This window comes from Saccopteryx bilineata, chromosome 3, assembly GCF_036850765.1.
Source record: "Saccopteryx bilineata isolate mSacBil1 chromosome 3, mSacBil1_pri_phased_curated, whole genome shotgun sequence".
Classification (NCBI taxonomy): Eukaryota; Metazoa; Chordata; class Mammalia; order Chiroptera; family Emballonuridae; genus Saccopteryx; species Saccopteryx bilineata.
The window spans coordinates 288,304,299-288,327,507 of NC_089492.1; the positions used below are offsets into that span (position 1 = coordinate 288,304,299).

At 49.4% G+C, this 23,209-nt stretch overlaps 1 protein-coding gene and 1 non-coding gene across 2 annotated transcripts; one reads left to right on the plus strand and one right to left on the minus strand.

Moving 5' to 3' along the window:
• Window positions 1-3,194: 3,194 nt before the first annotated feature.
• Window positions 3,195-21,605, minus strand: PARK7 (Parkinsonism associated deglycase). Its single transcript, XM_066270552.1, has 7 exons — window positions 21,420-21,605; window positions 20,329-20,420; window positions 18,518-18,619; window positions 16,257-16,316; window positions 14,780-14,849; window positions 10,662-10,748; window positions 3,195-3,562 (listed from the first exon to the last, which is right to left on the minus strand). Exons 2-7 carry the CDS (start codon window positions 20,416-20,418, stop codon window positions 3,402-3,404), a joined length of 570 nt encoding a protein of 189 aa, XP_066126649.1. The 5' UTR covers window positions 20,419-20,420; window positions 21,420-21,605; the 3' UTR covers window positions 3,195-3,401.
• On the plus strand, window positions 10,817-10,891 carry TRNAS-GCU (transfer RNA serine (anticodon GCU)). Its single transcript has one exon. It is a non-coding gene; the product is annotated as a tRNA-Ser (tRNA).
• Window positions 21,606-23,209: the final 1,604 nt, after the last annotated feature.

Below are 23,209 nucleotides of genomic sequence, written 5' to 3' on the forward strand. Positions count from 1 at the left end.
GCAGCACGGCAGAGTGGGAAATCCTGTCCAAGGGGTCCTATACTACAATCTGCCCCTTCATTTGGAGTTAACCCCCAAGGACCCCTACCAGGACAACTTTGGCAAATGGATGTTACTCATATACCTTCATTTGACAAACAGTCCTATGTCCACGTTACAGTGGATACATATTCTGGATTTATAGTAACCTCTGTCAGAACAGGAGAGGCTGCTAAGCATGTTATAGCTCATTGTCTGTATGCTTGTTCTATTATTGGATTTCCTGAACTGGTTAAACTGAAAATGCTCCTGCATATGGAGCAAAAGCATTTACTGTATTTTGTCATTCTTATAATCTTTAAAGTTAAAGTATTATTAAAGTGTACCCAGCAAATATTTTAAGGTCAATTTAAAAAAATTTAAAAGGGGGAGTCATATCCTGGAACTCCTACGGGTCTACCATATCATGCTTTTTACTTAAAAAAAAATTTAGCCCTGGCCGGTTGGCTCAGCGGTAGAGCGTCGGCCTAGCGTGCGGAGGACCCGGGTTCGATTCCCGGCCAGGGCACACAGGAGAAGCGCTCATTTGCTTCTCCACCCCTCCGCCGCGCTTTCCTCTCTGTCTCTCCCTTCCCCTCCCGCAGCCGAGGCTCCATTGGAGCAAGGATGGCCCGGGCACTGGGGATGGCTCTGTGGCCTCTGCCTCAGGTGCTAGAGTGGCTCTGGTCGCAACATGGCGATGCCCAGGATGGGCAGAGCATCGCCCCTGGTGGGCGTGCCGGGTGGATCCTGGTCGGGCGCATGCGGGAGTCTGTCTGTCTCTCCCTGTTTCCAGCTTCAAAAAAAATTAAAGAGAAAAAAAAAATTAAAAAAAAAATTTTAATTTCTTTTGAATGCTGATGAACAGGAGATGCCAAATCTTTTTCGCCTGCAAACTACTACCTTCTTTATTTGATCCAGCTAATAACACTGTTTTGTCTTTTTCCAAATAGCTCCAGATATATGAAAAAGATTTATATAGGCAGATGGGGATCCTCAAACCCCTCAGCAAGACCTTCTGAGCATGGCTTTTAAGATACCAAAAGGCAGAAAAAGCCAAATAGAGATCAGGGGAACTACCAGCTTTTAGGATACACCCTTAAAGGCTCCAATGCCCCAAAGGGGTCTCATAGGATGCCATCTGGATCCTGCTTCAATAGTGGAAAGGAAGGTCATTGAGCTAAAGCATCCCAGACTTACATGCCTCTGCTGTGAGGAAACAGGGACACTGGAAGGTAGGCTTCCCCCTCGCTCCTCTAAGGGAGGGTTCAGTCTCTTCCAGGCCTGCTCCAGCCACCTATGACCTAACCTTGCCCAGAATGCTGGGGTTTGCCACTGAAGGCTGAAGGTGCCCAGGGCCGTCGGCCCCATCTACGACACTGTGGACGAGCCTAGGGTATTTCTTCCAAGAAGTAGGTAAACTGATCTCATTTGCACAAGGGCCACTTAACTATGTTTTGCCCAAATAGTCAGGTTTTTTATTCTTCCCTCGAAGATCTCTGTTGTGGGTGTTGATAGTCCTATCTTCTGCTGCTTTGTTTAATATATAGATTTTCCTTTATTCCTCCTACCTCAATGCCCCACTCATATTTCAGGCTGGGACCTATTCCTAATTTAGAGCTCTCTTTCCCCCTTTTGCCAACTTCTATTATGAATCTACCTTTGCCACCCAGCTTAGTGTATCCCAAGGTTCTCTTTACCAAGCCACAGTCACAGAGCTCCAGGGAAAAGCAACCTGGTCTCATCTCTCCAGGCAGAGGAGAACAGAAGCTCCATAACACATGCTGCAGATAGCTTTTCCAGTCTACCTGAACCATTACCAGCTAGAAGCAGCGGTCATTGGGACTTGGACGTGAGCTGCAAAGTATAGAATTGTGACAATTCAGTGCCATGCGGACTTTTCCTGGATGTGGACTTTTCCTGGACTCCTGCTCCTTGTGACAGCTCCTAACAGACTGAACTGGGGATGGGTTGCATTTTTCAGGGATTTGGCATGGTGTTGGGGCCAACTTGGACTTGGTGAACATGTTAAGGACACTACTCTTTTGAGTTTGCTTAAAGGCTTTAATCACTGTAAAAAAAAATAGAAAACTGGATAAAGAAGAAGTGGCACATATACACCATGGTATACTATTCAGCCATAAGAAATGATAACATCGGATCACTTACAACAAAATGGTGGGATCTTGATAACATTATACGGAGTGAAATAAATCAGAAAAAAACAAGAACTGCAGGATTCCATACATTGGTGGGACATAAAAACGAGACTAAGAGACATGGACAGGAGTGTGGTGGTTACGGGGGGGCGGGGGGAGGGAAGGAGGGAGAGGGGGAGGGGGTGGGGGAGGGGCACAAAGAAAACTAGATAGAAGGTGATGGAGGACAATCTGACTTTGGGTGATGGGTATGCAACAGAATTGAATGATAAGATAACCTGGACATGTTTTTTTAAATATATGTACTCTGATTTACTGATGTCACCCCATTAAAATAAAAATTTATTTATAAAAAATAAAAATAAAATGATAAAGCATGTAAAAAAAATTTGCTAGGACGGCTCACAGAACAGAAGAAAACCCATTTACTCACTAGGTTACATATTTATCACGAAAGATATTAAAGGATACAGACCAACATCTCGATGAAGACCTGCGCAGGGTGGGGTCTCGAAGGAAGGGGCTTCTCCCCTGCAGAACTGGGGCTCAGCGTGGTGACATGTGGAAGTTCTCCAAAAAAGCACCCCATGAACCGTCCTTTTGGGATTTTTATGTAGGCTTCGTGACATGGTCATGACGATGTCACTGCCCAGTGGTAACTGACTCAACCTCAAGTCCCCCTCCCTCCTGAGAAATCAAGGGTGCAACTGAAATCCTCTAACCACGACTGCACCGCTGACAAGAGACACCATGTCAAGAGACATGATGGGTCCCAAAGCCACCTCACCAACATGACAAGAGACACCATGACTCTCAACACTAGGAAGTCCCAAGGGTCGGGGAGCCCTGTGCCAGACACGGGCACAGACCAAATATCTGTGTCTCGTTACCAATCGCGGCATCACACGCGTGGCCGCTGCCCTTTCATTTCATGGTTGTTTCCAGAGTCACGCTGCACAGGAAGCTGATGATACATTTTCACAAAAGAAATGGGAGACAAAAGAAGGAACAGCTGGGCAGTTTGCTAAATGTCCTGTTTATTCTGCGATCAGGATTCAGAAATGTGGGGACACAGACGTGGGCTGAGGGTGCAGGAGGGTCCTCGATTGGACTACACAGCCCGAGGGCAGAGCCTGGGCTCCCCGCAGCCCCGCCACCCATTCCACGAGCACACGGGGACTGGGTGACACACGGCCTGCTTCTAATTGTCACCGTGCTGCTGCTCTAATCCTTAAGCACGAGCGGAGCCTTCACCTGCTGGGCCACCTCCTTGCCACTCAGCGCCTCGACAATCGCCAGAGCGAACTCGAAGCTGGTCCCCGGCCCCCGGCTCGTGAGGATCAGGCCATCCTTTTCCACGCGATTCTCAGAGTAGCTGTAATGACCTTGGAAATAAAAATAAAACAAGGGTTACATCCCAACAGGCTGTGCTGGACAACGAGCATCGCTCAGCAATCCCAGGCTGTGTGACGGCCCATCGCTGGCCTCACAGAAACACGTGGAAAGAACCCCAAACACTCTAGCCAGCCATACAGAAACAGGCAGGCGCTCCACACTCTCCAGAGCGCAGCAGGGAGACAGGACAGAAGCTGACACGGGGCCGGTGAGGATGTGGAGGTTACGTGCAGTTACATGAGGCCTTCGAGGTGTCCCAGGAGAGGAGGTGCTAATCACCGTCTCTTACACAGCCAATGCTCACGTGCCAGTTCTGTAACATGAACGGTAGCAGATGTGCCCCACCAAATAGGACTGTAGGGGTTCAGGGCTGGCCACCCCACATACACAGCTTTGACATCTTATTCTGAGCTGAAGGTTCTCAAAAAACAGCCAATGGAGGGAGAGTCTCTCTCCGAATCCCCTTTACCTGTCTAAACACAGTCCTCCAAAAGGAGCTCAAAGGTCACCAACCCCTTCCAGGGGTTTCATAAACCAGGGAAGATGGACTCTTGTCACAGGAGAGGAGCCTAGAAGGCGACACCACAGCCAGACAAACTCTGTCACACTCTCCTGCCTCCCATCTGTTGTCCTAAGGGCCTGTCCATCTTCCCTAGAAACCATTTCCTCTCCCCTTTCCTTCATGATAGTATTTAAGTCCGAACTCTAAGCCACATCATGGAGTTCCTCATTTTTCCCTGGGTATGTCCTCTGTGTACATGAGGTGGATGTGTTATTAAACTTCTGTTTTTCTCTTGTTAATCTGTCTTGTTACAGGGCTCTCAGCCAAGAACTCAGAAGGGTAGAGAGGGACAACTGTTTCTCCTTCTCAGCGACATGCTGCAGGGGAAGGGGCTGAGGGCGCGATGGTGCTGAAGGTGCTGACCCGTGTTATGCACACATACTCTGCCGCCTCAAAACCAACTACAGGGGACCCTGGGCGGCAGGAGATGGGAGACAGCACCCTCGGCTCTTGGGGGTGGGAGACGGGGAGACAGCACCCTCAGCTCTCGGGGACGGGAGATGGGAGACAGCACCCTCGGCTCTTGGGGATAGGAGACAGGGAGACAGCACCATCAGCTCTCGGGGGGCGGGTGACGGGAGATGGGAGATGTTCACCATCATCCCGGGGAACATGTTCCATCTGCAGCTCTCAGCTGGAAGCGTTTCAGCAAACCCAGCACTGGAAATGTGCTTCTGCACATGGGCACGGCTTGTCCACTGCCAGGTGGCTCTCCACACAGTTTCCTGCACCCCAGACAGTCATCAGACCCTCCCGCTGCACACAGAACCCGCCCCCACAGGTCCCCACCCTCCTGCCCCCGGGAGAGCTGCCTTGGTGGCTCCCGTGCCCAGAGCTCTTCTCACAACTTGCCCGAGTCTCCCTCCAGCACTGAGAGGAGTGCCTGCAACCCCTCTCCCTGCCACAGGTCCCCTGGACCACAGCCCCTCCCCACATGGACAGCTGTGAACAACCCATCAGTGTCCCTGATGATGTCCACTCTAAGAAGACTGGGCCTACACGACCCATGGCCCCAGGGCGATGCCCCAGGCACCGGAGAATGAAGGGGGCTCAGGCCTGCCCACCGCCCTATCGCTGGCTCTCTGTGTTTTCGTTCCCCCACTCCACGCTCAGCACCCCCAAAAATGTGACCTTTCCAAAGTGCAAGTCAGAGCCTCGCCAGGCCTCTCCCCACAGAGAACCTTCACCAACTTTCTCCAGCACTGGAGACAACTCTGAACTCCATGTGACGGAGCACAACCCCTCTGGGTCTGCCTGCGCACAGAGACTGGACTGCGAGGAGCCAGGAAGGGGACAGAAAAGAAACCGCCATCAAGTGGGGGGACGGTGGCAACAAAGAGGAAATAGAGGTCTGAGATGCAGCTTAGAGATAAAAACCCCAGAATTCAGTGAAGGCCTGGACGCGGCAAGGCGTCATAGATGACACCCAGCCGTCTGTCTGGGGAAACTGGGTGGGTGCTGGGGCCCCACAGTGACAGGGGACATGAAGGACACACAGATTGAGGGGAGGGGTTACTGCCGAGGAGGGTCCTCTGTGAAATCACGCCACGTCCGGTCGCTGCAGCGAGAGCCAGGCATGCTCCCTTCGGGCCTCCTCTCCTAGGCCCCCAGCCCAGAGCAGGCAGCCCACCGCCTGTGTCTCCCACCCATTGGAGCCTCGGGGAAAGCCTGTTCGGTGAACACACACAGGAAGTCTCCTAACACCGCCCCTTAAAGCAGAAGCACGTGCTGGTTCGGAGGGGCCGTGGAAACCAGTACTGGTCACGACCGTTCACAGTGAACAAACACCACCTCTGACACCGTGTCTTCCTTTTCTCATCAAAGATCAGGTCCCACGCTGAAGTAACTGAGCACAGCACATCGAAGGACTCCTTGTCACACTACTGCGGAGGTAAGAGGACCCCTGGTTTGAGGGAAAAGATTTTCCCAACCTAACCTCATTCACTGACAGGCAAAGCAGGCCAAGATCATATCCAATGCTAAACTAGACAGCCACTGAGCTGGGTCTTCCGGAGCTGTGGGGTGGACTGCCTGGGCTGAGGCAGCATGGGAACGAGTCTGAACGGCTCCCCGAACAATATTTTATGGGAAAAATATTACAAATGCCACTTAAACTGGTTAAAGATGTTTAAAGATGTTCCACCGTGCTTTTCAGAATTTCCCCAGGAAGAGCCATTGGTGGGCTCTTATCTGCTCCCGCCACCTAGTGGTGAGAAGGGGCACAGCAGCACACATCGCTCTCACAAGCACAGTCCCTGCACATCAGCCGACTCCAACTTGGTACCTGTGCCACCAACCTGGCACAGGGCATTAGTTTCCTTTAAGCAAACACCCCACACCCAGAAGTCTCTTCAGAAAACAAAGCACCCCGCCCTGGCCGGTTGGCTCAGCGGTAGAGCGTCGGCCTAGCGTGCGGAGGACCCGGGTTCGATTCCCAGCCAGGGCACACAGGAGAAGCGCCCATTTGCTTCTCCACCCCTCCGCCGCGCCTTCCTCTCCGTCTCTCTCTTCCCCTCCCGCAGCCAAGGCTCCATTGGAGCAAAGATGACCCGGGTGCTGGGGATGGCTCTGTGGCCTCTGCCGCAGGCGCTAGAGTGGCTCTGGTCGCAACATAGTGATGCCCAGGATGGGCAGAGCATCGCCCCCTGGTGGGCAGAGCGTCACCCCTGATGGGCGTGCCGGGTGGATCCCGGTTGGGCGCATGCGGGAGTCTGACTGTCTCTCCCTGTTTCCAGCTTCAGAAAAATGAAAAAAAAAAAAAAATTAAAAAAGAAAAGAAAACAAAGCACCTGGAGGGCCAGGGGCCAACCATGACCACAGCTCCTTCCGACACCCACCTCCCCATCTGGCCCAGGCCTCCCCCAGAGCTGCCACAGACCCAAAGCCACTGAAAGCCCAAAATGTTTACTACTTGGTCATTCAAGGGAAAGTCACTGACCCTTGAGCACACGGGGTCTGGGATCAAGTCCCTGGCCGGCCATTTAGCAGTCCAACCTCTCTGAGCCTCACTTTTCTCTTCTGTAAAAAGGGGAGGATTCCATCCAGACCCATCACAGTACAGGACGGAGGCCCTCCTGCACATGGGCTCTGCGGGCCGTGTTCTCACTGGGTTAACCACACCAACGCACTAAGCCAGCCCCAGCCCCACGAGGCCGGCGCTGCTCCTGTCCTCAGACAACAGGAGGAGTACACCGGGGCTGGGGGTGTGGCGGGAGGGCAGGAACCTGTCCCGTCGCATGGCGAGGGCCACCTGGCCCCAGAGATCCTGCTCCCCACTGTGTGACCAGGCATTCGGATGCTTACTAAAACAAGGGACAAGCGAGAGCTGACAAAAAATTAAAGTCACAACCTATTTATTTTAAAAAGTGAGAAATGGAAGCACTTTACCCCTCAAGTAGAGATGTTTATTTCAATTAAAAAAAACTCATACTGCCCTGGCTGGTTGGCTCAGTGGCAGAGTGTGGGCCTGACATGCAGGAGTCCCGGGTTTGATTCCCAGCCAGGGCACACAGGAGAAGCACCCATCCGCTTCTCTACCCCTCCCCCTCTCCTTCCTCTCTGTCTCTTCCCCTCCCGCAGCCAAGGCTCCATTGGAACAAAGTTGGCCAGGCACTGAGGATGGCTCTGTAGCCTCTGCCTCAGGTGCTAGAATGGCTCTGGATGCAACGGAGCAATGCCCTGGAGGGGCAGAGCATCGCCCCCTGGTGGGCATGCCGGGTGGATCCTGGTTGGGCGCATGCGGAAGTCTGTCTGACTGCCTCCTCGTTTCCAACTTCAGAAAAATACAAACAAACAAAAAAAGAACAAAAACCCCATACTGATCTAAGAGGTCCATGGCCACAACCAGAAGGGCTTCACCTGAGAGACACAGGAAGTAGTCACAGCTCCACCTCCCAGAGTGTTCCAAAGGGGCAGAAATCTCAAACACTTTTTCTTCCTTCTTTCAGGGCTTACTAACTCTACTCAACGCCTGGTGACTTACACGGGTGGGAGCCTCCCCAGGGCACAGGCTGGGTCTGAGTTCTGGCCAACTTGGGCCAGCGGCCTGGCCTCCCTGCGCCTGCTCCCCTCCGGGTAGAGAGGACACCACCCGTCTGCTGGGGGCAGGAAACTGGGAAGCTCTATCGAGGGGACACATGGGGTCCTACCCCATCACCGCCTGAGCGTGTGCAGTCTCCTTCTCCCACTCCCGATCAGCCTGACTCTTCCTGTGGCATTGCTAGGAAACGAGACAGGTGCACCTTCAGGTTACAGAGGAATGGCCTTCTCCTAACACGTCATCGCTGCCGCGGGAAGCCTGACTTGGGTCCTACAGACCCTGCAAAGCCTCCTCATTAGCTCAAAGTACATTAAACTCCAACATTAAAAAATGCCCAGAAGGGCCTTCTTTAAAAATCAACTTCTGCACAGTTTTGACAATATAGTTTCTAGGGAGAAAAAAAAAAAATTTCAAGAAAATACTACTTTGAATATGCAGAGGCCCTGGCTGGCTAGCTCAGCAGTACAGTGTCAGCCCTGTGTGTGGAGGTCCTGGGTTTGATACCTGGTCAGGGCACAAAAGAGAAGCACCCATCTGCTTCTCCACCCTTCCCACTCTCCTTCTTCTCTCTCGCTCTCTTCCCCTCTTGCAGCCAAGGCTCCACTGGAGCAAAGGTGGCCCGGGTGCTGAGGATGGCTCTGTGGCCTCTGCCTCAGGCGCTAGAATGGCTCTGGATGCAACAGAGCAATGCCCCAAATGGGCAGAGCATCGCCCCCTGGTGGGCTTGCCAGGTGGATCCCGGTCGGGCGCATGCGGGAGTCTGTCTCTCTGCCTCCCGGCTTCTCACTTCAGAAAAACACACACAAAAAAGCAATATAATGAAAAATGCATCACTTCACATGCTATGAAAAGATAACATATATTATTAGTTGCTGCACTTTGTGTTTTAGTTCAGAATAAGCCTGAAACAGGACAGAGTGAAGGGAGAAAGCATGCCGGTTGCAGTTACATTCAAATCAGCCTTTGGTACCATTTAGTCTGGTGTGTTTATTCACTGCCTTTTGGTTGGGTGGCATTTTAGACTGTGTCCTCACTAACTGGATGCCAGGTGAACCACACTTGGCTTCTTACAATCCTCCACACAGGTGTGATTTCTCCTCTCTGCAAGCTCCGGGGCCTCTGCCTCCGTCCCATGTACTCTGGGGACAGACGGCAGCGAGAGACACCGCTTGTCTGACAAAAGGCCACCTGCAGGTGCGCTGCCTCACACAGGAGGCAGTAGCGGCCACCAGGAAAGCACTGACCACGACACAGTTGGGCTGCCGGGTGCTCGGCTACACGACTTTGCTGCCTACAACAGAGGGCCCTGTGTTTTACACACCGAGGGACACACCTCCGTGAGCAGCGCGCTCCTGCACAGCGCGGGCAGTGCCGGGCTTCTCTTACAGCCTCCAATGAGCAACGCAAGAAAAGTGAAGAACTATTTGAAAGTAACAAGAAAAGGTAAGACCATGCTAGGGTAAGAAAGCAGGCTGCAGAACAATGTACTTAGTAGCTCTCATTTGGTAAAATTACTAAACGAGGAAGGCTGATGAGCATGTGCACAGACTCTAGAGCCACAGGAGCGCTGAATAGCGCGCCCTCTGGACAGCGGAGGGAGGAGGCAGGGAGGGGGGACACTCGCTCACTGCACCCCCTTCCAGCCCATCAGCGTTTCTTTTTTTTTTTTTTTTCCATTTTTCTGAAGCTGGAAACAGGGAGAGACAGTCAGACAGACTCCCGCATGCGCCCGACCGGGATCCACCCGGCACGCCCACCATGGGGCGACGCTCTGCCCACCAGGGGGCGATGCTCTGCCCATCCTGGGTGTCGCCATGTTGCGACCAGAGCCACTCTAGCGCCTGAGGCAGAGGCCACAGAGCCATCCCCAGCGCCCGGGCCATCTTTGCTCCAATGGAGCCTTGACTGCGGGAGGGGAAGAGAGAGACAGAGAGGAAAGCGCAGCGGAGGTGTGGAGAAGCAAATGGGCGCTTCTCCTGTGTGCCCTGGCCGGGAATCAAACCCGGGTCCTCCGCACACTAGGCCGACGCTCTACCGCCGTCAGCGTTTCTTAACACGAAAACAAGTTCTCCTTCTAAGCGTAAGCTAAGAAAAGCTACATGTCTAGCTGGCACATCTAAGGGACCTCTCACCAAAGGAGGCGGGCCGGCCACCCAGGCCTCTCTGAAGGGAGAGAGCAATGTCCGTGCTACTGCGGACTGGGGGCGAAAGAACCCTTTCTGACACTGCTGTCCAGGCTGGAGACTCTCCCTCAGGCTGCTGGCAAAGTGTCCGTCAACAATTCTAGTTAAACTGGCGTGTCGTCACCATGTCACCCTGTGACCGTCAGCAACCGCCCCAGCAGGTGCCCACCAGGCTCTGGCCCAGGACGGCACTGTCCCTCTGGCTAGGACACTGTGGGCAGGCGGGGGTATGCAGCCCTCACCCAGAGACCCGACCGGCCGCGTGAGCAGGTCCTTCTGTGGCCACAACACAAGCATACACTCACCTCCATTCATCATTTTGTCTTTGGCAAGTGGGTGAGTCGTAACTTTGCTTCCAAAACCGATTTCATGAGCCAGCAGAGCCGTGGGACCTAAAAAGAGTAACAAAAAGACTCAAATGAAGATAGAAAAAAAAATCCGTTTTAAAAACTGCAAGAGCGCCCTGCCGGTTGACTCAGTGGTAGAGCATCGGCCTGCTGTGCAGGAGTCCCGGGTTCGATTCCCGGCCAGGGCACACAGGAGAAGCGCCCATCTGCTTCTCCACCCATCCCCCTCTCCTTCCTCTCTGTCTCTCTCTTCCCCTCCCACAGCCAAGGCTCCATTGAAGCAAAGATGCCCCAGGCGCTGGGGATGGCTCTATGGCCTCTGCCTCAGGCGCTAGAATGGCTCTGGTTGCAACAGAGCGACGCCCCAGATGGGCAGAGCATCGCCCCCTGGTGGGCATGCCGGGTGGATCCTGGTTGGGTGCATGCGGGAGCCTGTCTGACTGCCTCCCCGTTCACAACTTCAGAAAAATACAAAAAAAAAAAACCCAAACAACAAAACAAAACAAAAACTGCAAGAGCAAAAGTATTCTTCAAAATCAAAAGGCTCTTTCCTAAAATATACTTAGAATTCTGAGATTACACACTTCTCAGTATGAGGTAAAGTGTATTCGTAACAAACCGTCTGAGTAGCACTTCTGGCAAAAGTGTACAAATTCAAAATACTTCAACCACTATTTTATCAAAGAGATTAACCCTGCTGTCCAAGGAGCACACGGATAAACAGACTGTGGCCCACCTCAAGGAACAGGCAGTGCGTGCGTGTGTGTGTGGGGGGTCAAAAGTCAGGAGGCCACTGAAGCTAAACAGCTTACCTTACTCTTAGCAAAGGAAAAATTTAGTTACACATTAAAGGCAACTGGAACTCTCAGAACTTCTAGACTTGATTGCTATTTTACAAACCAATTTATGTTTTTCTTATTTTCAAATAAAAAATCATCACTCACCCATCCATCTACCCATCCAAACATACCAGGTGTAAAATTATTAAAATGAATAGAACACTGTCCAGCCCTGAAGGAGATAGCTGTGAAATGCCTGCAAGACTGAGAGATGAAGGCACTAGCATTTCTATAGTAAAACTGCTTAAGAGAAGAACCATGCATGGCCCTGGCCAGATGGTTAGAGCATCATCCCAAACGCAGGGGTTGTGGCACACACAGGAACAGATCAATGTTCTGTCTCAATCTCTCTCTCTCTCTGCATTGTACTCTTGCTAAAATCAATAAATTTTTTTTAAAAAGGGGGAACCATAAACAAATGTTAGTTTGTGATCTCACTGCCTCCCCGCTTAGTGATTTTTTAAAAAATATGCAGTTACTAACTTGAGATTTTTATCAAAATGTATACTCTGAAATAGTCAACTTCATTGATAATCACAAGCATATTTTATGTGCAACAGTCCTCACATAAGGACTAAAATCAACAATGCCTTAAATCTTTGTTATAGTATCTTAAAACTTTTTTAAAAGTAATTATCCTGTCTTTTTTCTCTAAGCCAAACCTTCCATTAAAAAAAAACAAAACAAAACACATTTTTAAGACTTCATGTCAGACTTAGAAAACCATGCTTTGGTGTCGCACTCTGACCTTGAGTGGTTAGGACACTGGGGCTGAGACCGGGCGGCTGGGACAAGCTCAGCAAGCCACTCGCTCTTACTGACCTTTCATTCTGCAACACGATTCCAAGTAAAAAGTAGTTATATAATGAACCAACAGGCCACTCAGATCATAGCTGCTACAGAGGAAGACCAAACAAATAACACCTAATTACATAAGCTTTCTGCCAACATCAGGTGTCAGGCCAATTCCTGACTTACTGCTCTTCAATCAAAAGCCTCAAATGTATCTGACCTCCCTCTCCACCTTATCCTCACCAGGACACAGCTATGGATGGCAGCAAATTTGAGAAGTCTATGAAAACTGCATAATCATCATTCAATTTTTATTTGAATGAATTCATGAGTTACGCTTTATTCTTATTTTGAAGAAACAAGCACTATCTACACTATTGTGTATGTGAAGCGAAGCTCCTGGGATGACTGCACACCGAGGAAAGTGACCTGCAGGGATCTGGGAAAGTTAGGCTGCTCCTTTCAGGCGTAAACTGCTGCCTACTGTATGCGTCAATAAACCTCGTTCCAGCTGAATGTAGGAATTCACTCATTAACGATAAGCTCATGATCACTGCTGTCTGGGGTTTAAAAACCCTATTTGGAAAATGAGAGAAGAGATATTTAACTCCTCCTATTACTTCAAATTCTGCAGGGATCCAGCTCTGAGCACCAGGCAAGGCGAACAGTAGGAAGAATCCCCTTGGGCAGCCAAGAGGAGGAAGCCGTCAGCGCCACCGTGTGGTGGTTCACAGAAAGAACACACGGCTGGCCCCTCCAAGGGTCCCTGAGATTGTCCCTAGACTCGGGCATCCCCTGCCTCACTCCAGGCTTCCTTCCCTTCTCCCACCCAGAGTGACTCTCATTTTCTTTTCTTTTCATGACAGTCTCCCAATTTCTGTCTCTCACTCAGTATTAGGGGCTAAGCTCACTACTGTTCGGTTCAATAGACAGTTCCCAACTACAAATGCAACACGCAATCAGGAATCGCCTCATTCTTCACCACACCTCTTCCTGTCCCTTGCGGGCCCAGAATGGTGGTGCCGCACATTCAACAACACAAGCACAGTGATGGAGCGCTGGTATTTAAGGTCGATTTACATGATTCTAAGGTCTAATAAGCATTCAAGCTTGCCAGAACAAAGCACAGTGAACCCGCAGTGGCGGACCATTCTGCTATCCTAGTGACACAGGACAAGCTGACATGTGGTTTTTACGATCAGCAGCAGAGTCGTCCTAGGAGAAGCATCTCAGCCCAAAGCCTCCTTGCTCCCTTTGGGGAGAGCACCTACGAATGGGGCTGGACAGGGCCAATGGAACTCAGTCCCCACACAACTAAGAGGACATGCAACTTCCGCGGGGGGGGGGGGGGGGGGAGGGGTGCGCAGCGGCTTGACTCCTTTCTAAGTCTGCTGCGCTGAACACAACGCCACTGGGCGCCTCATCAAATCCACCACCCTCTCAGCAGTAGAGCATCGGCCTGGCGCACGGGGGACCCGGGTTCAATTCCTGGCCAGGACACATAGGAGAAGTGCCCATTTGCTTCTCCACCCCCCCCTCCTTCCTCTCTGTCTCTCTCTTCCCCTCCCGCAGCCAAGGTTCCATTGGAGCAAAAATGGCCCGGGCGCTGGGGATGGCTCCTTGGCCTCTGCCCCAGGCGCTAGAGTGGCTCTGGTCGCGGCAGAGCGACGCCCCAGAGGGGCAGAGCATCGCCCCCTAGTGGGCAGAGCGTCGCCCCTGGTGGGCGTGCCGGGTGGATCCCAGTCAGGTGCATGTGGGAGTCTGTCTGTCTCTCCCCGTTTCCCGCTTCAGAAAAATACAAAAAAAAAAAAAAAAAAAATCCACCACCCAGGATTTCGTTCATGTTACTCTTTTCACACATTTAATCAAGACAGAACAAGGGAGGCTCTGGTCAAAATGACACCATGAAGAAGAGGAAGACAGCAGATCATCTGTTATTAGAGTAGGAATGGATTTTAAAATGGCATCAGAAATCCAAGTATGTCTATGTTTCAAAGCTCTGGGGACACCTCTGAAGCACCAATGGCCTCGTTCTGAGTTAGGTGGCAGATAACACAGTGCTGGGGGCCGGCACGCAGCACCAGGCGTCCGCAGCCATGGGGCCGGCCCAGGGCAGGGCTGTCCTGTGTGTTCCACGCGTCCTGCAGACTGTGCTGGCAGACACGCTTCCTGGCACGGAGATGTGCTGTGACAAGCTGTTGACCGAATTCCAGAGGGTCGACGTTGCCCCCGGTCAACCAGACATAGGAAACACTGAGTTTCACAGGACGCAGACCGAAGGTGCGGAGCGGCAGGAAACAGCTGTGCTCATTTCTGAAGTGACCCGCTTCACGTCACCCAAGCCAGACACCCCCACACTTCTCGAAGGGGAAGAAGTTCTGGGAACGACACAGTGTCGGGAAAGCCAGCGCACCCCGACCTGAACATTCCTCCCGGTACCAGTACCTGCACAGATGGCCGCGATGAGGCCCTGCCGGCCCGCCTGCTCCTTCAGGATGTCCCGCACGGCCGCCGACTAGACAAAGACAACACACCGAGTTCTCAGTAAGCCACAGCCAGGATCTGCTGAGGAACTTCGGCAGAATCTGACTGTAGCTAAAACCACAAGATATTAAATCTATCTTTCAACAATATTTCCAAGTAACTCATAAAAAAAATATCTAATTCATGATTCTATGTTCCTAAACCAAATCAAGGCATTTATTAATATTATAAGAGTAAGGCATCCTTTCCTTAAAAGTCTGTGAAGTCAAGATGAGAAAAGCAACCTCCCCGGGGCACAGGGCTGCCCACCCGCCCTGCACTCCAAGGAGGAAGACCAGAAGAAAGGGAGGGGACGTGGGGCTCGGGTGTTCACAGGTGGCGAGGTCAGAGACAGCCGCACAGCCCCAAATGCCCTACTCCACCTGCGTCATGCGCCTGTCTGCTCCCCGTCCCACCTCCCCCATCTCTTCCTGCAGGCTGACTCACCTATCTCTTTAAAAGAAGTAGCAGCCCTGGCCAGCTGGCTCATTGGTAGAGCGTCAGCCTGGCATACAAAAGTCCCAGGTTCAATTCCCATCCGGGGCACACAGGAGAAGCGCCCATCTGCTTCTCCCCCTCTCCTTCCTCTCTGTCTCTTTTCCCCTCCCGCAGCCGGGGCTCCATTGGAGCAAAGATGGCCCAGGCGCTGAGGATGGCTCTGCGGCCTCTGCCTCAGGTGCTAGGATGGCTCTGGATGCAACAGAGCGACGCCCCAGATGGGCAGAGCATCACCCCCTGGTGGGCATGCCGGGTGGATCCCGGTTAGGCACATGCAGGAGTCTGTCTGACTGCCTCCCCTCTTCTCACTTCAGAAAAATACAAATAAATAAAGAAATAAAGAAGCAGTAGCCTCCTCAATGCCATTTTCCACTCAGGCTGGCAGCCCCAACCACCGCACCCCCAGCCCACTCCCCGACTACTAAGCTCTCATCCTCCTGTGCATAACCCTTCAGAGCACACACACCATTTTCTGCTCGGTGGGGGGGGCAGTCTAACACATGGAATGCACTCTCCAAATGTGTTTGTAAGTAACTGTCCACCAATTCAGATTAATTAAGACGACTTTTTAAAATTAATTTAGAATTCTTTTTTTTTTTTAACTTTATTTAGGTGGGTTTTTTGGGGTTTTTTTTAGAGAGAGAGAGAGAGAGAGAGAAGGAGGAGGAGCAGAAAGCATCAACTCCCATATGTGCCTTGACCAGGCAAGCCCAGGGTTTTGAACCGGCGACCTCAGCATTCCCAGGTCGACACTTTATCCACTGTGCCACCACAGGTCAGGCTTAATTTAGAATTCTTAACATCACTTGTTCCTAGTTTATTAACAGGCTCCTTCCTGAAGTATATTAACAGTAACAAAATCAACAGACCCCAAGCAGACGCTGAGTCACACAGCTCTTACCTCAGATAAATTCTGTGCGCCCAGATTACCTCCAGGCAGAACCACTACGTCATAAGGCCCCTGTAACAGTTTAAAAAATTAAAAAAGAAAATGAAAACATTTCATTTGAAACGCCATTAAAGTGACAGTAAATAAAACCTTCAAATTTTATAGATGAGACATAGCAAAAAACCACTCACGGAACAAATTCAATAAATTTAAGGTGTATCTCTTATGATCAAATGCTATTGTAACCAGCAAAATATGCAGAAAATCTGTGTACAGTCCCACAAAAGGATGTCCATGTTGCAGAACTGCAGGTATAGAACGACCTCATCCTTGTAAAAAGAAAACAAGGTGCGTGTTCACGTGTACGCAAATGCATGTGTACATCACACACACCCCACGTACATGTGTACAGTATACAGGTGCTCAGAGACCAGACACCCAGCCACCACGGGGAGTGCTGTGGGAGGGAGGGGACGGACAGAGTGAGCCACTTAACACCTGACTTTCTGTACGTCTACACTGTGTGAGTTACTTTTCCATAAGAATGTACACATTATTTGATTCCATAATAATATGGAATCAAAAGAAAAACAAGTCTTAAGTAAAAGGCAAAGAAGAATATTTTTAACTTTATGAGAAATGAAACTTGGGGGAGAAATATGATGTAGTATTTTAGTATTCTAAACACCAAAACATCCAAGAAATCTAATGATTTCAAATTTGCTGAAGTTACAAAATGGAAATTAGTTTAAATAACTTCAGATATTTAGAAAATTTTTCAAAAAATTTAGTCATTACAAAGAAATATTTACTTTGACTCTCACTTTTAACGTTATTCAGAAAGTTTCAACAATTTATATGACAATACTAATATTCTAATACTTCACAATCTACCATTGATATATGTGAACTTACTAGAAAGTACTAAATGTGATTCTATGCATTCGATGACCACTAGATATGGAGACTCTTGCTGCCAGGTTCCTCAGGGGACACAGGGGGACACTATGAGCTGGCTCAGCCTCCCTTCCTGCTAGATCTCTGCTCCAGAGGGCATAGCCCACATGCCTGTCACACTGGCCAAGTAAGCCTGCACCCCATGAAAGGGTGTGCAAAAGTATCTGTGCACGTGTGGGTCGGCATGCTTCTGAGGAAAGAGATTTCAGCTTTATCTTAGAGAGAAAAAAGAAGACAAAGGGAGGAAGATGGAGAGAGGGAGGGGGAGGGGAGAAGGGGAAGGAAGAGGAGGGAGGAGGGAGAAAGGGAAAAAGGGACATCAATTTGTTCTACTTATTTATGCATTCACTGGTTGATTCTTGTATGTGCCCGGACTGAAAATTGAACCTGCAACCTTGGTGTACCGAGACAATGTTCCACCCAACTGAGCTACCCATCCAGGGCAAGACCTGAGCTTTAGGCAGATTCACAAAAGTGTTGGTTGCCCCCAAGAGTAAGGAACCATAATTCTAAAGATACTGAAAAAGTGGCACAATTTAAGTGGAACCCCTACTCCTCCTGAATCATGTAGGAGCTGTTCCACACAACACATCACACAACTAGTCCTGTGCCGCTGCAGAAGGAAAGGCAAAAGGTAGCTGGCGGCCTGACCAGGTGGTGGCACAGAGGACAGAGCGTCGGGCTGGGATGCTGAGGACCCAGCATCCCCGAGGTTTGAAACCCCGAGGTTGCCAGCTTGACGCGGGCTCTTCAGCTTGAGCAGTGGGTCACTGGCTTGAGCGTGGGATCATAGACATGACCCCAAGGTGACTGGCTTGGGTAAGGGGTCACTGGCTCTGCTGTAGCCCCCCCCAGTCAAGGCACATATGAGAAAGCAATCAATGAATAACTAAGGTGCTACAATTATGGGTTGCCGCTTCTCATCTCTCTCTCTTCCTACCTCCCCTGCTCTCGCTTAAAAAAAAAAAAAAAAAAAAAAAGGTGGCTTTCAAATAAAGAAATCAGAAATGACTGGGAAACTGGAAGTTGATTTTCTCATACCAAGTAACAAAGTGATCAGAGCAGGCAAGGCTGCCTGTGTAAGCCAGAAGAACACAGCAGAGGGTCCCGTCCACACACTGCCCACCAGCCGCTTACTTAGCACACGACGGCTGAGTCCTCCACATACAGGACTTACAGTGGGGAAGACATTCAAGCAATACAACTTTCCTAAAATAGATCTGTGTGACCAACGGCCTTACATGTGCTCAAAAGAAATGTCAAGAAACTGAGGAAGAAGCCACGGGGAAGAGTAATTCCAAGTACAAAGACCAAACCTCTTTTTTTGCGTCTTCCAGACTGGCATCAGGACAAATGACAACATCTCGACTGCACTGCACGGGGTCTTTTCCAGCCAAACCTGCAACGGTGACCTTAATCTAAGAGAAAGACGTCATCATGATATTTAAGAACACTGAAACGCAGAGTAACATTTTCACAGCTGCCCAGTGCTTTAAAATAACTTGACAGGAAATAACACACAAACGCCATGCTGACTTTAGGCTAACAAACTAGAAAAACATATTTAATGACTAGGTCTGTCCTGGTTTGCCTGTCTCAGCACCCTGTGTGGTTAGTGTCTTTTCTCCCACAGGTGTTCTGGTTTAGGGGATAAATTCTTGGATCATTCTATTAATAACCACTCACCCCTTGCAGTTAGTTACTACTGCCATCAAAACAACAAAATGCTACTTTATCTTACAAAAATGTACAAAATTGGCAATACCAAGAGCTGGAACCAGGAAAATGAGAATTTTCCTATACTGCTGGTGGGCCCACATGTTGGTACTTTGGAGTCACTTAAGAAAATCTAGCCCTGGCTGGTTGGCTCAGTGGTAGAGTGTTGGCCTGGCGTGGGGAAGTCCTGGGTTCGATTCCCGGCCAGGGCACACAGGAGAGGCGCCCATCTGCTTCTCCACCCCTCCCCATCTCCTTCCTGTCTGTCTCTCTCTTCCCCTCCCGCAGCTGAGGCTCCACTGGAGCAAAGGATGGCCTGGGCGCTGGGGATGGCTCCGTGGCCTCTGCCTCAGGCACTAGAATGGCTCTGGTCGCAGCAGAGCAACGCCCCAAATGGGCAGAGCATCGCCCCCTGGTGGGCATGCCGGGTGGATCCCGGTCGGGCGCATGCGGGAGTCTGTCTGACTGCCTCCCTGTTTCCAGCTTCAGAAAAATACAATATATATATATATATATATATACACACACACACACACAAACACACACACACACAAAAAAAAAAAAAAAAAAAAAAAAAAAAGAAAGAAAATCTAGTAACACTAACTAGGGGCTGTCCTCTGGCCTAGCAAGTTCATTTTCAGGCACTGAGTTTGGAAAAATGTCCAAACATTTGCACAAAGAAGCCTGTACAAGAACAGTATATAGTGTAGCAATGCCACAAAACAATAGAAGAATGAATTTAGAAAGGCAGGTTTGTGGCATGTTCATACAGCAAATTTAAAATAAACCACCCGGGTCCACATGCATCTGAATTCACTCCTGAGAACCAGAGGCATGTTCAGTTAGCAGCCTCTGGGGCCAGATTGCTCTTCTATTTACTAACTCTACAGCGTGGGCACTTTATTTGGAGTCTCTTGCCTCAGTTTCTCCAACTATAAAATGAGGATGGCAGTAACTCACAGGGCTGTTGTAAGATTGAAGCAAGTTTCTATAAGTGCTCAGAATGATAACTAGCACTCAGCAAATGCTACTGAAGTGTTCACTATGCTAACATATATAAATATACAAATATAAAACACAGACATGCAAAATGAGAACTGCGGTCTAATGCTATTTTTTTATCTTTGGGGTCATAAGGGGAAATGGGGACTGGGGAGATTTGCAGAGTGCTCTGCAATGCTTTCTCTTCAAAGCATTTGTTCTTCAAGAAATGCTCTGAAGGAAATAGAGCAAAATGTTCACAGCCTTAAATGTAGACAGTGGATACACAGGTAATGAAAATACAGTATCTGTTATGTTTTAAATATTTCATAAAGTGAGTTGAATATTATTTTGTTTAAAATGACTTTTTAAAAAGCCAAACAGGTGTTTAAAAGGAGGGGGAGGGGCTGGGACACGTTGAAGGACTTACTCCAGCGCGCCTCATGACGTCTACAGGGATGACGGTCTCCATCTCCTCTGCCCCTTTAGCCAGGATCACCAGGGCTCTTTTTGAGGCCATTTCTACGTTGTCATTTTTAAAGATTTAATTTAAAAAAGATAAAAAAAAGATTTAAAAAAAACTTTCACTGGGACCCTGGAACAGCCACAAATTTAAAGTTTAGGAACATCTTTAAGCAAAGTAAGCACCTCCCAGGGAACAAGTCCGGATAGACAAACACAACTGAACACAAAAACTGCATTGTAGGTTAATTTACACAGAATTTCAATTGCCCGTTATTTTTGAGATGAAAACACGGTACGGTTGCTAACCCGTGTTCGTATTAATTTCTCTCATCATGTTTTAAAAATTCAAATTCTAATGCTATATTGCAAATGAAGCTTTCTAAAACAAGGACATGGGTCTTGCAAAATTTCACACAATGCAGAGAGAAGTACCATTTTACAGATAAATGACTAAACTCATGGGCAAAAAACCCAAATACAGTCATTAGCAATTAGTCTCTAAGAGTTTTGGAGGGGATTTTATTTTTAATTCCAATAACTGTACTAAAAATCCGGAGCGTAGGAGTGAGGGAGTAGGGGGGGGGGCATTAACAGTGTTAAATATTTCAACACTTGTTTTTCATGCTGGAGAACGATGGGAATCCCCCTGCACAAAAAACAACGCCACTAGACAGCTCTCTCCCTGCGCACGACAGCTGCTACACCGGTGTCCGAATAGGTTGTAGCCTATTCTTTTTCTGCAGGGTCTGCTGTCCGTGCAAAACCGATTTTAACAAAACGATTCTACACACACAGGTTCAACTCGTTCCAAACTGGTGAGACGCAATGCACACAATTTCGGGAGCTTCAGAGCGGCTACCACGCTGGCAGTCGAAAGTCTTATCTGCTTATTCTAGGAGGTCGCACGGGCCCCAGAACGCGGCGGGATCGGGGGCCCAGTCTGGGGGTGCTTCCTCCCGGGGCCCCGCCCCGGAGCAGTGGGACTGTACAGCCCGGGACACAGGCACCCACTCGCCACCCGCAGCACCATGGCCTGCGCACGCCCCAGGGCCCGACCTGAACCTCGCCTCTCCTTTCAAAGACGCGGCTCCTCGGCCCGTTAGGCAGCACTTCTGCGCCGGGAACTACTGAACCAAAACCGCACTAAACGGGGACGGACTGACCGACGCACGCATGCACGCACGCACACCGCCCGACACTGGGCCCTCGGCTACGCACAGCGCAGACGCACGCCGCCGGCCTTTCTAGATCCCCTCAATGCGCAGACGCACGCCGCTCGCTGCGCGTTACGTCACGTCACGTCCGGCCGGCGGAACTAACCTTTGCGGACCTCAAGGAATACCGTACCATTCGTTTTCCCTATTCCACGCTTAGTGTGGTTTTAGTTGGAGCATCCAGCAAGCACGAGAATCCCGTGGACTCGCGCGGGCTCACTAAGTACCGCCCCTAAACAGCACGGTCCGATCCGTCTGCAACAGGCGCTAGATTGAACCCGCTATTTTTACTGCAGCTTGAAGGTGCAATTCCCGAATGCAGAACCGTGGCTTACTTTAAACTTGCGTTTTCCTAAATATACTGCTTACAAAAATTAGGGGATATTGCAAAATGAATATGAAGCGATAAAATATCCCCTAATTTTCGTGCTTCGCCGTTCTTGTGTGCACCGAGGTCTTCCTTTGCATTTCGTTAGGGTCCTCATCAAGGTCAGCCCCACTCGGTCACCAGTCCCGGCGAGTCATTGACACGCGGTAATTTCACGTGTATTCGTTTCTCAGTTGTATTTTTAAAGATCCCACTGCTGGTTTTGCATCCACAGAATTAGCGCACTACTGAACACATAAATCTAACAAGTACTCGATTAATTACGTTTATTGAGATTATAATCTGAAACATTGTCTTCTAAAGTTTTTGAATATTGATAACTTTTACCAGTTTCAAAAACCGAGAGGATATGAGTTATATTCAATAGACAGGCTCCTATGTTTGTCCACATCCAGTTCTCTTCCCACCCGGAACAGGTAGTTTCTTGGGCATCTTTCCAGCGTTTGTGCAAGCACGAGCAAATGTAGATATATATTTCTCTTCTTCCTCAGAAAAATGTAGCCAACTATATTTTTTGTTCTCTATTCCCCTCCCATCCTCACCACGTTATTAAGTATCTTGGGAGATCTTTTCATATCAAAAAACACTTCCTCTCATGCCTTCTACCACGGTAGTAGTATATACCATCGTGGGCACATCCATCATTTATTTACTGGTGCCCGGCTGGAAATAATAGGTTATTTCCAATCCTTTTCTCTACAGATAGCACTGGAGGGAAATGCAGCAGTGCACTGAATGACCTTATTCAAATGTCCTACTTGTGCTGGAATAACGGGAGGGTCAGTTCCCAGAAATGGGAAATAACGTACACGTGAGCGACTCCATACAAGTTGAATCACTTAGCACCCTCACCACTAACATGAGATTAAACAGTGTTTCACATGTCAGTGTTTATGAAGCTTCAATTTAGATTTTTAAAACGTTTATTTTCAAGAAATAACGTTATTTTTCTTCCGTGGTTTACAAAGCACTTTCATGTATCGCATGAACCTTACAATGGTGGTGAGAGTGGGTTTTATTCAGTTTATAAAACTATAAATAGATTCATTGACCTAACTGCATTCGTGCAAAAGTCTTAAGTGTCTGGAATCATTTTGTCTTTTCAGAAAAAAAAACAGACTGGGAGTTCTGGAATGACTTCACCTTTGGCTGTTTGCAAAGAAAGCAGGCAAAAAGGGTCCCTTTTTAGCTTTGAAGAAGTGTGGGAAATAGAGATAGACAGGGAGAGGGGGCAAGTGGTCCGA